The 13,649-nt window shown below is 49.2% G+C and overlaps 1 protein-coding gene and 1 long non-coding RNA gene across 2 annotated transcripts; both read right to left on the bottom strand.

The window, feature by feature from the left end:
• Positions 1 to 6,263: 6,263 nt before the first annotated feature.
• LOC139047099 (sex-determining region Y protein-like) lies at positions 6,264 to 6,764 on the bottom strand. The gene has a single exon (XM_070521071.1). It carries the CDS (start codon positions 6,762 to 6,764, stop codon positions 6,264 to 6,266), a length of 501 nt encoding a protein of 166 aa, XP_070377172.1.
• Positions 6,765 to 9,853: 3,089 nt separating this feature from the next.
• On the bottom strand, positions 9,854 to 11,337 carry LOC139054239 (uncharacterized). Its single transcript, XR_011511091.1, has 4 exons — positions 10,867 to 11,337; positions 10,642 to 10,813; positions 10,360 to 10,541; positions 9,854 to 10,263 (listed from the first exon to the last, which is right to left on the bottom strand). It is a non-coding gene; the product is annotated as an uncharacterized lncRNA (long non-coding RNA).
• Positions 11,338 to 13,649: the final 2,312 nt, after the last annotated feature.

Here is a 13,649-nt window from a genome sequence, read left to right as displayed (position 1 = left end):
GCCTAAGGAGTGGCATTCCCCGACCGGCGCACGAATTGCTGCCCCGGGCAGCGCTGGTTGCACGGTGTGCGTTCCTTTGCGGTGGCGGAGGCGGACACTGTTGCTGCTGGAACTCCGGGGTGCCTCGCGATCCTGGGCCACGGCGATGGAAATGCTCGGCTGCTGCTCCTGGTCTCCAGAAGTGCCATTCTTGAGCTTGCTGGCAATCGCCTTGGTCCTGCGCGCCTGCATCTTGCACCGCTGGGCCTCACGCGGATTGTGCACATATTCCGGGTTCTTCCTTCGGTGGACAGCAGCAGCTGCGGCCGGCTTGCGCTGGTAAGGCTCTTTGTCGGCGGCGCTGAGAGAACGCCACAGCATGCCCAGGTGGCTGCTCACGCGCTGGTTGTTCTCATTCGGGTTCTCAGCGGCCGCCGATCACCTCTTTCCCTGATCGACCAGCATAAAGGCGTTTGGAGGTCGCAGAATGCGCGACCGCAGCTGGTAACTGTGGTGGACCTCGCTGCTCTGTGATGCACCTTCCACGCCGCGATCGGGGGCCAAGGCAGGCAACGCTGTCGACGCTCCTGCTGCTGGCACTGACCGACGGCGGGGAATGCTCCGCAGGCGCGTGCTGTTGGTCGTCTGCTGAAGCGAAGCCGAAGGCGACGGCTCACATTCGCCGGGGTCGACGTCTGGAGAGCCGAGGGTGTCCAGAGATGGAGCCGTCCGAAGATCCGACCCGATCGAACGACGAGCTTCTTCTTCTTCTTAGCTCGTGGCCCGTGTCCTCTCGTGGCTCGCGAAGAGAGGAGCGGATCAAGGCAACTAATTTAGAAGCTAAATTCCACTTGAAAACTTGAGAAAAGGTAAGTTCGCGGGCTTTTCTTACAACGTGGCAAAAAATATTGCCTAATAGGTACAAATATAAATATTGTTGAATTGGACGTTTCCTAGAGCGCTGTACAATTTTGTCATTGTACGTGTTTGTCCCTAAGTATATGACTTGCTGAGTTTAATAATTAAGCTGGACTATTGAGGCAACTAAAGAAAATGGAAGAAATTGTGTGATTTGCCCCCATAAGGAGCCGACAACATGATTTAGTGTGTAATAATAATAATAATAATAATAATAATAATAATAATAATAAGTTGCTGCTGCTGTTGCTTTTGTTGCTGTTGCTGTTGCATGCATGCGCCAGTACTCAGACCTCAGCGTTGTCCTTGGGAATGGTAAATAAATGATTGGTTGACTCATGGACTAATCGATAGATTGATCGATCGATCGATCGATCGATTGATTGATTGATTGATTGATTGATTGATTGATTGATTGAAACTTTATTTAATTGGAAAAGATTTGAAGGAGCAGTGGTCGAAGCCTCTCAGTCCAGGGCCCCATTGGCCTCTGCCGCCTGCCTGACCTGGCTAATTAAGGACTTTTGTCCTGCCAGGTCGGAGCGGGCGAGCTGTGACTCCCACTGCTCCATTATGTTACTGGTATTTGGCCTATGAGGGTGCTTAGTGCACGCCCAGGTTATATGTATTAGGGTAGGTATGCCACCGCATCAAGGACAGTTGGCCCTATAACGAGTGGGATACATGGCATTTAGCAATTTTAAATGGGGAATAGCCCGGTCTGTATTTTACGCAATCGGCGGCCTCTTCCCGGCTAAGTTGTGGGTGAGGCGGCGGGTATTTTCTGTGGACTCCGCGCTGATGAGCAAGGATGTCTTTGGCATTTAAATTGGTGGAATTTTGTGAGGGATAGTGCGGGTGGTTGGGGTTAGAAGAGGACGCCGTCGCTCGGTTAGTGAACCCTCGAGCTAACGCGTTAGCCTTTTCGTTCCCCTGTACCCCCGCGTGGCCCAGGCACCAGAGCAGGCGATGATGGTGGTTGAAGGATTTAGGGATTATCGCGAGGCTAGCCGCAGTCACGTGCCCCTTGAGAAACATGCGACATGTCTCCTGGGAGTCCGTGACCACGACCGCGTCCCTTTGCGAACGCTCCGCGAAAGCGAGTACGATCGCCACTGATAATATTTCAGCCGAAGTGGGGGATCCCGCCGTGACCGACGCGGTAATTTGCTGTTGGCTGATCGCGTTCACGACTGCCAGGGCGTACCTACTTTGGTAGCGCTGCCCGGTCGCTTCTGCATACACAGCTGCGTCCGTGTAGTACGTGCTGTACCTATGGTTATTAGAGTACGCTGATTGAATGTGTTGTGCGCGTGCTTTGCACCTTTTTTTGTTGTACTCGGGATGCATATTCTTTGGAATTGGGACTACTGTAATTTTGGACCTCATCGAAGGAGGGAGAGGTACGGCCTGCTCTGTGAGATAAATGGGGTATTCTGGGATATTGAGTCTAGCCAATATTACCCTACCAGTTTTTGTGAAGCTGAGGCGCTCCCTCTGTGCATCAGGGTGGCCTGCCTCAGTTCGTCGAATGTATTGTGCACTCCCAAAGCTAACATGAGCTCCGTTGAAGTGCATTTAGGCAGGCCCAGAGCAGCTTTGAAAGCGGTTCGGATTATTGCGTTAGCCTGCATTTCCTCCTCCCTGTTCAGGATTTGGTACGGTAAGCCATGCGTGATTCGACTAACCACTAAGGCCTGTACGAGCCTTAGGATCGTCTTCTCGCATTCCCACTTTTCGATACGTCACGCGATGTATCATTTGGGCTATGTTGTGGATTTGAGGGTCTTGTGTCTGTACTGCTCTCCCGTCGCTCTGAAGCCACAAACCCAGGACTCGCATCGGGGGTACCTCTCGGACTGATTGGCCCTCAACCACGATGTTAATAGATCCTCTGGATTTGTAGCCTTTCGCGTGTATCCGGATGACCTCAGATTTTTCGGGTGCGCACTTCAGGCCACCCCATGTAGAAAATTTCTCGACCACTAATACTGCGCTTTGGAGCGTATATTCCTTATCCCCTAGTGAACCTCTGTTCGTCCACAGCGTGATTTTGTCCGCGTAGAGCGTGTAACCTAGGTCGGGTATCCGATCCAGATCGCGCGCAAGGCGACACATCACCATGTTGAAGAGAAGAAGAGATAATACAGCTCCTTGATGTGTTCCTATCTCAGGCATTTTAAATAAATCCGAAGTGATTTGGCCAATACTGATGCTCGCCTCGCGGTTGGAAAGAAACGCTCTTAAGTAATTGTATGTACGCTCCCCACAACCCGCGAGTTCGAGTTCCTCCAATATTGCGGCGTGAGAGACGGTGTCGAAGGCTCCTTTGAGGTCTAGTGCTAGGACTAGTCTCTCGTCGCCGTACGGTATATTAGTTAGAATTTCGTCTCTAAGTAGGAGGAACGTGTGGCGTGGCGGGTGGAGGGGAGCTAGATATAAAAGGATATGACCAGGTGACGACATGTGATGATACTTTAGGCCGGAAGTACATCATTCACTTGCAGCTATTCACCCTAGCGAACTCGACCTCAGCTTCGATAAGCGCAATGGACGGAGTGCTTACGCACATCTCTTTTTCTTTTGCTATCGCAAGTGCTCTCCCATTTTTCTCGCTTTTTTGTTTTTGATGTGCCAATGACTGTGGTGCTTTCCAGTAGCGGAGGGCATTTGCATTGTTTGCAGTGTGCAGCCAAGTTGCTATAGGTGCTGTCAGAAGCTGGCACCTCTTTCCCCCCCGTGCCACATCTCCTTGTATATAAGCGCGTTCTTTAACAGTATTAAACAATTGGTAGTTTGCGCTACGTACTTCCGCGTCCTGTCCCTTACGTTCGTCAGTGTAACACTAAGCGCAATATAATCATGAACGCCCGCCAACTAGCCCCGGTCATTGCTTTACCAAAGTTCAAACAAGGGCATTGTAATCTGCAACGCCTGCATACAATCACTTGGTTCGTAAAAACTATTATTGAGTGTCCTGCAGATTGATGACCCGGGCTCACGTCTCCCACGTCGGGACATCGAGGCCTTGCCTAATCGCCGCTTCGCGGGCCGGCTAGACAGGCACAATTTGGTCAGCGAGCGTGGAGCTGTGCAGGGCATCGGCCCACCTCGCCGAGGGAACATCGGGATTAATGCCTTTAGTGTTTGCCTCCCATTCCCAGAACATGTGTTTTAGTGTAGCAGGTTCTAAACCGCAGACCTTGCAAGTGTGGTCGTGACAGATCTCAGGGAAGAATCTATAATATGCAAGCGGGTTTGGATAAGTACCAGTCTGCAGTTGCCGCCAGCTGGTCGCTTGCGCTCTGCATAACTTGTTGTTAGGCGGAGGGAAACTTCGTCGCACCAGATAGATAGCCTTAGTTGTTTCATTGTAGCTAGTTATCCTGTCCTCGTCTGCGTCAACCTCGAGGGCTGTTCCGTGATGGTCAATTATGTTGTGTGTAGTGGAGTGTGCCTGTCTCGTTAAGGTTGGTAAGTTTAGGACAGACTGCCAGATCACGATGATCAGGGTTTCCTGAGTTTGAGTTGTGCTTTAGAGAATCCTGAAAGCTTCCGGCGAAATTCTTCCCTTGGCGTAATTTCGGACTGCTTTTAGGAAGTCGCTCAGGATAACTTGGGCTTCTATGTCAGCCATAACAATGGCAATGGCCACTTTCTCGGCCGTTTCGGATTGTTTGGTCCTGGTACTGGCTGTGTGCGTAGCTTTGCCGTCGATGTTGACGACTTCTGCTGCGAATCTTCGGCAATCTGGGTATCCAACTGCGTCTTTGAATCTTGCCTCTTTGTCGTTGTCATATTTCCGTAGTATTCTTATGGCCCTCGCCTTTCTGCGTCCCTGGTCGTAAGATGGATGCATGATTTTTGGTATCGGGGCTAGTTGGATCTTGTCTCGTATCTCTCCTGGCACATCGACTTTGTCGCTGTGTTGACAGTAGTACGTGATGTTTAGCGTTTGTAAAATGTGTCTTTCTTTGCTAGTGTCGTTGAGTATTTGGAGGTGGGAGATCATCTGTGCTTTTGCGACTTTATCTAGGGTATTGTATAATCCAAGATGTAGTAGTTTCTCGGTGCTGTTGGCTTCGGGCAGTCCGAGTGCAAACTTGTATACCCTACGGATGATTATATTGATCTTATCCCTCTCTCATCTGTACCAGTTGTGCATAGCTGCAATGAATCATCATCATCATCATCAGTCTGGTTACGCCCACTTCAGGGCAAAGGCCTCTCCCATACTTCTCCAACTACCCCGGTCATGTACTAATTGTGTCCATGTTGTCCCTGCAAACTTCTCAATCTCATCCGCCCACCTAACTTTCTGCCGCCCTCTGCTAGGCTTCCCTTCCCTTGGAATCCATTCCGTAACTCTTAATGACCATCGGTTATCTTCCCTCCTCATTACGTGTCCTGCCCACGCCCATTTCTTTTTCTTGATTTCAACTAAGATATGATTAACTCGCGTTTGTTCCCTCACCCAATCTGCCCTTTTCTTATCCCTTAACGTTACACCTATCATTCTTCTTTCCATAGCTCGTTGCGTCGTCCTCAATTTAAGTAGAACCCTTTTCGTAAGCCTCCAGGTTTCTGCACGTTATCTCTATGCTGCGAAAAACCTTGCAGACGTTGCAGCTCACAAGCGGTGATCAAATAAATTAGTTCCCAGCATCCTACTATATTTCCTAAGAAATCGAAATGTATTCATTCTACTCCACAGTCATACTGGCGTTTTGTCTCGAGCAGCTGACAGCGTCTGCAACGGGCATCTCAGCGTAATTAATGCCAGACATACGGGACACCTCAGAGAGCGTAACTGTTCCTTCATTAAAGAAAGAAGAAGTCAAAGCCATTGCATGACATTTACATTCTTTCACATGACAAATAGAACTTATAAACTATAGTGCAATCGGTGCAACTATAGTGCGACTATAGCGCTGTTGATTCGCGGTCCTTAGCAGCTGGCGCCGGACACTTGGCAGGCGCGTGCTTCCAGTACTATGCTGCAGTGCAGCCAGCGGCCGACGACGACGGCTGACCTTTACCTGAGGCACCGTCTAGATTTCGCCCTAGTCGAACGACGAGGCGCCCGCAGACGAGTCGTTGTCTTGGTCGTCTAGGTTGGTGAGGGATAGCTGCTTATCAAGCATCGTTCAGGCATACGGCGTTTTAGGCTGTTCAAATACGCGAGCTGCCGTTAAGGGAACAGTGGGCACGGCGTTTTCTCTGTTGGCCCCACGCACTGATGTTGGCAGAGAACCGGGGAACCGGCACACGTTGTAGGGCCGCGCAGCCGAGCGAGCCGACGCCGTGGCCGCGATAGTGGCCGACGGCCTAGGGAGCGGCATCCCCTGACCAGCGCCCGAATCGCTTCACCAAGCAGCGCTGGTTGCACGGTGTCCGTTCCTTTTCGAAGGCGGCGGTGGATGCTGTTGCTGCTGGAAATGCGGGGTGCCTCGATTCTGAGCCACGGCCATGGAAACGCTCAGCTGCTGCTCCTGGTCCCCGGAAGTGCCCCTTTTGAGCTTGCTGGCAACCGCCTTGGCTCTGCGTTCCTGCCCCTTGCACCGCTGGGCCGCACGTGGATTGTTCTTGTAGCCCGGGTACTTCCGTTGGTGGACAGCGGCAACTTCGGCCGCCTTGCGCTGGTAAGGCTCTTTGTCGGCGGCGCTGAGAGAACGCCACAGCTTGACCAGGCGGCTGCTCACACGTTGGTTGTTTTCTTTCGGGTTCTCAGCGGCCACCGACCGCCTCTTCTCATGAGCGACCAGCATAAAGGCGTTTGGAGGTCGCGGAATGCGCGACCACAGCTGGTAGCAGTGCTGCACCTCACTGTGCAGCGATGTACCGTCCACGGCGGGATCGGGGACCATGGCAGGCACCGCTGTCACCACTTCTGCTCCTGGCTGTTGACAGAAGGCGCAGAATGCTTCGCAGGCGCGTGCTGTTGGTCGTCTGCTGAAGCGAAGCCGACGACGACAGCTGACCTTTACCGGGGTCGTCGTCCTTAGAGCCCAAAGTGTCCGAAGATGTCCAAATATTCGTCCTGGTCCAAAGACGAGCTGCTTCTTCGTCTTCTTCTTCTTCTTCTTAGCTCGTGGTCCATACCCTCTTGTGGCTCCTGAAGACGCGAGTGCATAAAGCTAACGAATTTAGAAGCTGAATCGCACGTGAAAATTTTAGTAAAGCTAAATTCATGGGCTTTGACTATGACGAGGGGAAAAATATTTCGTGATAGGTACGAATGTAAATATTGCTGAATCCGACGCTTCCTAGAGCACTTCACAATTTCCTCACTGTAAGTGTTTGTACTTAGATATAGGACTAGCTGTGTTGATTAATTAATCTGGACTAATTAGGAAACTAAACTAAATCCAAGACATTGAGCAATTCGCTCCCATAAAGTGGCAGAAGTTACCTAGTCCATAATAATAATAATCGATAATTTTATTAGCCTATTAAGGTGCCAAGGAACAACCTCGACGGTGTTGGTGCTGGCGCATTTATAATAATAATAATAATAATAATAATAATAATAATAATAATTATTATTATTATTATTATTATTATTATTATTATTATTATTATTATTATTATTATTATTATTATTATTATTATTATTATTATTATTATTATTATTATTATTATTATTATTATTATTATTATTATTACAAAGAAGCAATTGGTACAGACATCTTTGATATGGGTCTGCCGAAGCCTTCCTTTGGCTTGTACGTTATCACTAGTAGCAGCAATAGTAGTAGTAGTAGTCTATGCGTGCGCCAGCGCTGAGACATTAGGCTTTTCCTGGGCATGGTGAATAATTGATTTATCAATTCATTGATTAAATAAAAAATTCATGAATCAATTTTTTCTTATTATTGCATCTCTGAGTGCGCTTATGCGCTGTTTAACCAAAGTTCCAACAAGGGTATTGTAAATTGCGACACATGGGTACAATCACTCTCCTTCAATACTTTCATTCCAGTCACGGAACTCCCGCGTAACGCTCTGGGAGCGTTTCATTCAGCGCCCGCAGCGGATGCATCGCGGTGCTGGAGCAGCTAGAAGGGTAAGAAAGAGGAGTCATAGACACAGTCAAGCAATATATATATATATATATATATATATATATATATATATATATATATATATATATATATATATATAGATATATATATATATATATATATATATATATATATATAGATAAACGAACTTAAGACATATCTCGAGCAACCAACAAGATCATACAAGAAGGGGAAGCGGAGTACTGCAATAATGCAACTTGGAGCACTTCTGAGCTACAATAAATATGACATGGTGCAAGTAATCTGGCAAGGAGTAATGCGGACAGCGCTGACGTTCGCAAATGTAATTCAGCGCTTAAAATCAGACATCTTGTCGGGGTTGGAAGTTAACCAAAGATTGCTAAGCCGTGTGGCTTTGGGGGGCCACGGTAAAAACACTAATGAGGCAGTGCAGGGCGACAAGGGTTGGGCCTCTTTTCAAGTGAGAAAAGCGAAAATAAAAAATTAGTTTTTAAGAAAGACCCAGGAACGTGGAAGAAAATAAACGGGTGACTCACGTGCACAAATATTTGTTACTCAAAATCATGGACACAGAATGGAGGAAGAGATCGAAAAGTTGGCACCAATGCACAGGTTAATTGAAATTGTAAATGGACAACCAGGCGTCACCAAAAAGAAAATGAGAGACACAGAGACAGTAAATTAGATCCAAACGGTGGAAACAACGAAATGCTACAGAAATTCTGAGAATTGTCTAATAAGTAATTACTTCGCTTTTGTTTACTTCTGATAGCGAGCTCACGCATATCTACCCATCTCTTTTTCCGGACCCAAAGATGGCTTACGCATAAGTCAACAATTCTCAGACTCTTTGTGGCATTTTTTTTTATCGAGCGTCGCAGTATAACCTCGTTTCCGATCCGCATCTGAAGACATCCTTCCCTCTTCTTGCTGTTGATTATTTCGTAGTTCCTGTCACTCTTCTTGTTCAGGCGAGAACCGATAAGTATCGATAATGGTCGTATCATTACCCATAAGGTTGATAAGGACTGATAGGAGTTGATAAGAATCGGATCGATTGCTATAAAGTTGATAACGGCCGATAAAATTGATAATGATTATGCCTTCAACAAAGATATCTATTTTCATGACTACGAGTCGCCACGAAGGGTAAGCGATATCTGCCTTCACAAATGCATGTTTTCGTGATAGATATCTGTGCGTCTGAATCACAGTATCGATGCGAGCCCTATCTCTACATTAGGTGATACATACACGCTGATCTCACTCGTGTTGCACCAAAAACGAGAAAAAAAATTTGACAGGTTTCGACCGACTTCACAACCGGAACATAGGAGGGCGTGCTACTGCAGTTGCTAAACAACTGGTAGTTCCTGTAGGAAAGCCCCAACATACTCGAAGACTCCAGCTATTAAGCGCTACAGCTGTTCGTACGAGCTCGAAGGCAGAAGCTTAACTGGCAAGTTTTCTGGAGATAATTGTTCAAAACTCGTTGTGCTGGGCTATTGGTGTTCGCATCCATAAAAGAGAAAAGGGCGAGACGATGACTCAGCCTCGAACGTATTAAACGTGGATGAATAACGCGAAGGCCGAGTCCGGAGTCAAAGTTCCGACGATGAGGCTTGTCAAGGGCGAGCACTAGAACCTTTGTCGAAACGTTGACTCCCGGTTGAGGCTTCTGGGTCTCCCATAGTAACCCATGGTTGATCAAACCGTGTACGCTTTGCCACCAATACGAAATAATGCGTACTACGTTTAACAGTGCAATAAAGGGGGCTAAGTTTTGGATGTTCATGATTGTCTTGCACTACGTGATGCGCAGATTATTTGAAGAACGAAATTATTATTATTATTATTATTATTATTATTATTACTTTATTATTATTATTATACATGGTATGCGGGCCTGTAGAAGCCTGAATGGCTTGTCTGAGTATGCCCAGTAGCGTCGGCCACGGCGATAAGATCAGGGTATGTACAGGTGCTACCTTATTGCCTACAAAACATTGTGCAAACTAAGAAATAAAAGTGTAATACATGTTATTCCATACATGTGACTTAGGTGGAATGAACGCGAAGAGGAATGTTAGACGGGCATTCACGCCACGCAACGTCGTGTCATTTCTTCGGACTTCATAGATGTAAGGTCTCGTTGAAACATTGAAGAACTTTTCGTGCAGCGCGACGTGGTCGAGAGTAGCAATGTGACGAGTGGAGAGAGCAACGCCTCTCTCACTACGGTCTACATTTGGTGTCATCGCCTACTATGCTGGTCGGACAGACCTTGACGGGCGACGGATATCAAGGCAAGGATTGCAGACTGAAACAACAAACAGGCATCTTGTTAAATAAATGTCAGCACACCTTCACAGTACGAGCACGAAGAATTTGATATCCTTATGTGTATTTGACGTACTGCGGGGCAGGGATTGCAGGAATCTTCATTCACCATTCACCAGGACAGATGTAGCAATGAGGCAGGAACAGCAGCGAAGACACGATCAGCTGCGGGACAACAGGCGCTGCACGTCATGTGTCCGAGACAGGGCCAGGTGCTGGAAAATCAGTCGTGCCCTTCTGGTGGCAAAGGCCGAGGAACTGAAACGACAAGCAGGCGTCGTGTTAATGGCTCGTGAGCACACAGTCGCAGCATGGGTCGAAAGAATGCGATATACTGACGTGAACTCGGGATACGTACTGCAGGGCGAGCTTTGTGGGCATCTTCATTCACCAAGACACCAATAGCAGTGAGGCAGGAAAAGAAGACACGATCAGCCGCGGGACGACAGGCGCTGCACGGCACCTGTCCGAGACACGGCCGGGAGCAGGAATATGCGCCAGGGGGCAATGCGCAGGTTAAGGATCTAAAACTAAAAAGGGGTGCCTGTTAGATGACGAAAGTAACCAGAAAGCACGTGCTCACCATGAGAAAAGTCGTGGCGCTGCCGTGGGCGATGGACTCGTCCAAGATGATTGGCTTGTCGAGCGACGAACGCACGGCGCGACACAAAACAGACGAGAACATAAGGAAAGACAGAAAAATGTGGCCGCCCACCACCGACTTCGCCGGAGCGCTGCAGACCGAAGGCAACGTCCGTTCTTGTTTTACTAGAACTGACACTAATTCCGGGTGCAGATTACTTCCGCGGTTCCACATTCCGCGCGCGCTGTCGCGGAATTGTGGCCGGGAAGCAACAGCACTCGGAATGGGCCGATGTCCGTGTCGTAAACGCGAGAGGACCCCTGCCAGCTGAACCTTCTTAGTGTTAGCTAAGGCTGAAGCTACAATCACCCCAGCCAGTCCTCTTCACTTCCGTCACGGAGACGACCCGCTGTGGCGGCGGCCTTCTCTTGCCAATCAGTCTAAAATAGTTATTATTGCCAATTTGTTAATTTAATAGCCGCACCACCCTCGTCAGCTATAGACTCCCACCTCGTGAATTAACAGCCGCAGTACGCAGCGCCGACAGTTGCTCCGCTGTCCCTCGGAGTATATCACCTGGTTGCACGGGATTCACCTACGGTTGGGAAGACGAAAGAAAAAAATAACAAGATAACGTCAACGGCAAGGAAGACTTGAAACGTACCGTATTTGTTACGTAATTGGTACGTAAGTAACGTGGGAGAGGGGAGGGGTCTCGGAAAACACGCTATATATTGTACATGAGCGAATTGATGCCGATGAAAACGACGTTAAAAGCGGATGCTCGCGTGGCATTCAGCATTAGTATGTACTGCATATTCCCAAATTAAAGGACGGGTCCTGGCGTCTGGCAATGTCGGCGAGAACGGCATCGTCCATTGCGACGTCGTTCTCAAACAGTGGCTCAGAAATGCTCTCGACACAAACCAACACGACAAAGCCTTCCACGGATTGCGCAGAGATCCACCGTGCGATAATGAAGATCGCGTGATAGCGAAGACCTCTCGCTTGACGCATCTGCACAACAGCGTCTATCGTCTTGCGTATAGTTGCGATAATTACGCCGTTACAATACACATGGATGCGACACTAACAGCGTTCTGAGTCAAGAGAAGATGGCGCACAATACAAGGGGAAATTAATAGCTCGACAGCGAAAAGTAAAAAAAAATTGTATTCGTGTCGCAAACCCAAATATAAGGTGATGCGCTTTCCGTGGCCAGAAATGTCAAGAGAATGTCGCGTTATACGAGTATCCGTGCTGACACGGCAATTACGCAGCAACGTCTAAACTAGGAAATGGCCATTGCGTAGGCAAACAGCAAGAAGTCAAAATAGCCGCGTCACCCTAAGCTTTATACCTGTATGGGGCCCACCTTGTAGGTTAGCTGGCGAGGCACGTGGCGACGACAGTTGCAACGCTGTCCCTTGGTTCCATTCGCACGGTCAGTTCGCCGGACACATACACAAAATAAAGCTTGCTGGCAGGCGCCACTCGAGACTTATAGGCAGCGACGGTGGCGTTGGCGTCAAGCGTGACAACGCAAGCGTGAGAAGGGATGAAGTGCCCGCCAGGCGTAGGAGCCCCAATGCATTGGCGCTCCTACACGACCTATGGGTCGTGCAATACCGGTAACCGCGCTTGCAGAAGTCGAGGTCATGACTAGCCACGACGCAAAGCTTCGAGCACGCCTTACAGCTTATATAACCCGCCCGTGGGAGGAGCCGGTGAAGTGGTAGCTATGGCGTCTCACGTTGACAGTCGCGTCTAGAGTATATATACGACGCAGAGGTTCAGCTGACCGGCATGCGGCGTAATAGCAGCGGCAGCGTCAAATTCAGTGCGAGGTGCGTGTATCCCGGTGGCCGCTTCTTATATATTTATTTACGATTCTTCACTGTTCGCGCATGCGCCCAGGCGGCTTTCCTTCGTGCGCCGTACACGTTATCGCCGAGATCATCTCGGCGCAATCGTGATGGTGCAAGAAAATAAACGAACACCGAAGGAAAATGAACGTCGCCAAAAGCAGGCCTTCGGTAAGCCGCCGGTTTCCGAATGTTCCAGAAGCGTCTACTTTGTTCGACAGCGGCGGGCGTGCCGCGCTGAGGATTACGCGGGACCGTCATAGATGTACCGATTGCAGTCGCGTCGTCTATCGACGGGGCCCGCGCACTTACGTCACCGTCGTGTTTGCGATACCCTCTCACAAACTGCGTGACTTCTCACGACCGCGTGCTATACTAATCGCATCTTCGGCTGGTCATTTCTGAGTGCTCTAGAGCGCTCTCGCGAGCAGCATTGTCTTCGGCTGGTTGAAAGAGGGTGCGCGCCCTGCGTTCGGCTGGTTCTTCTCGATCGCTCTCCTCCATTTTCGAGTGCTCTGAGGCACACCGAGCCCTGTCGTGAGAGCAGTCGTCGAGATTGAAGCGTTTCCTGCCGCGACATCACAGCGCAGCATCGCTGCTGTTGGTGACGGTCCCCCGTAACCTAGACAACCTATGCCACTGCATGCTGGCGTCTCGACGAACGCTCGGCCCACGGCGCGTCCGCCGGTTTTCCCAGCAGCGCCGGGAGCTTTGGATAGGCGAAACATCGGACGTTGGCCGTAGCCACGTGGTTTCGAATCTTCCATTTCCTTCGAGCGCGATTCACACGTTCGGCTTGCGCGCTTGCCCTCTACGTCTGATTTTGGGGAACGCCGGATCTGCCCGACTCTGCTTCGTGGGATGGAGGCGACGAGTCGAAGATACCATAAGGTCCGTATCAAGTTTTGCGATTCAAGG

This window comes from Dermacentor albipictus, chromosome 1 (genome assembly GCF_038994185.2).
Source record: "Dermacentor albipictus isolate Rhodes 1998 colony chromosome 1, USDA_Dalb.pri_finalv2, whole genome shotgun sequence".
Taxonomy (NCBI): Eukaryota; Metazoa; Arthropoda; class Arachnida; order Ixodida; family Ixodidae; genus Dermacentor; species Dermacentor albipictus.
This window is presented reverse-complemented; position numbering and strand designations above follow the sequence as displayed.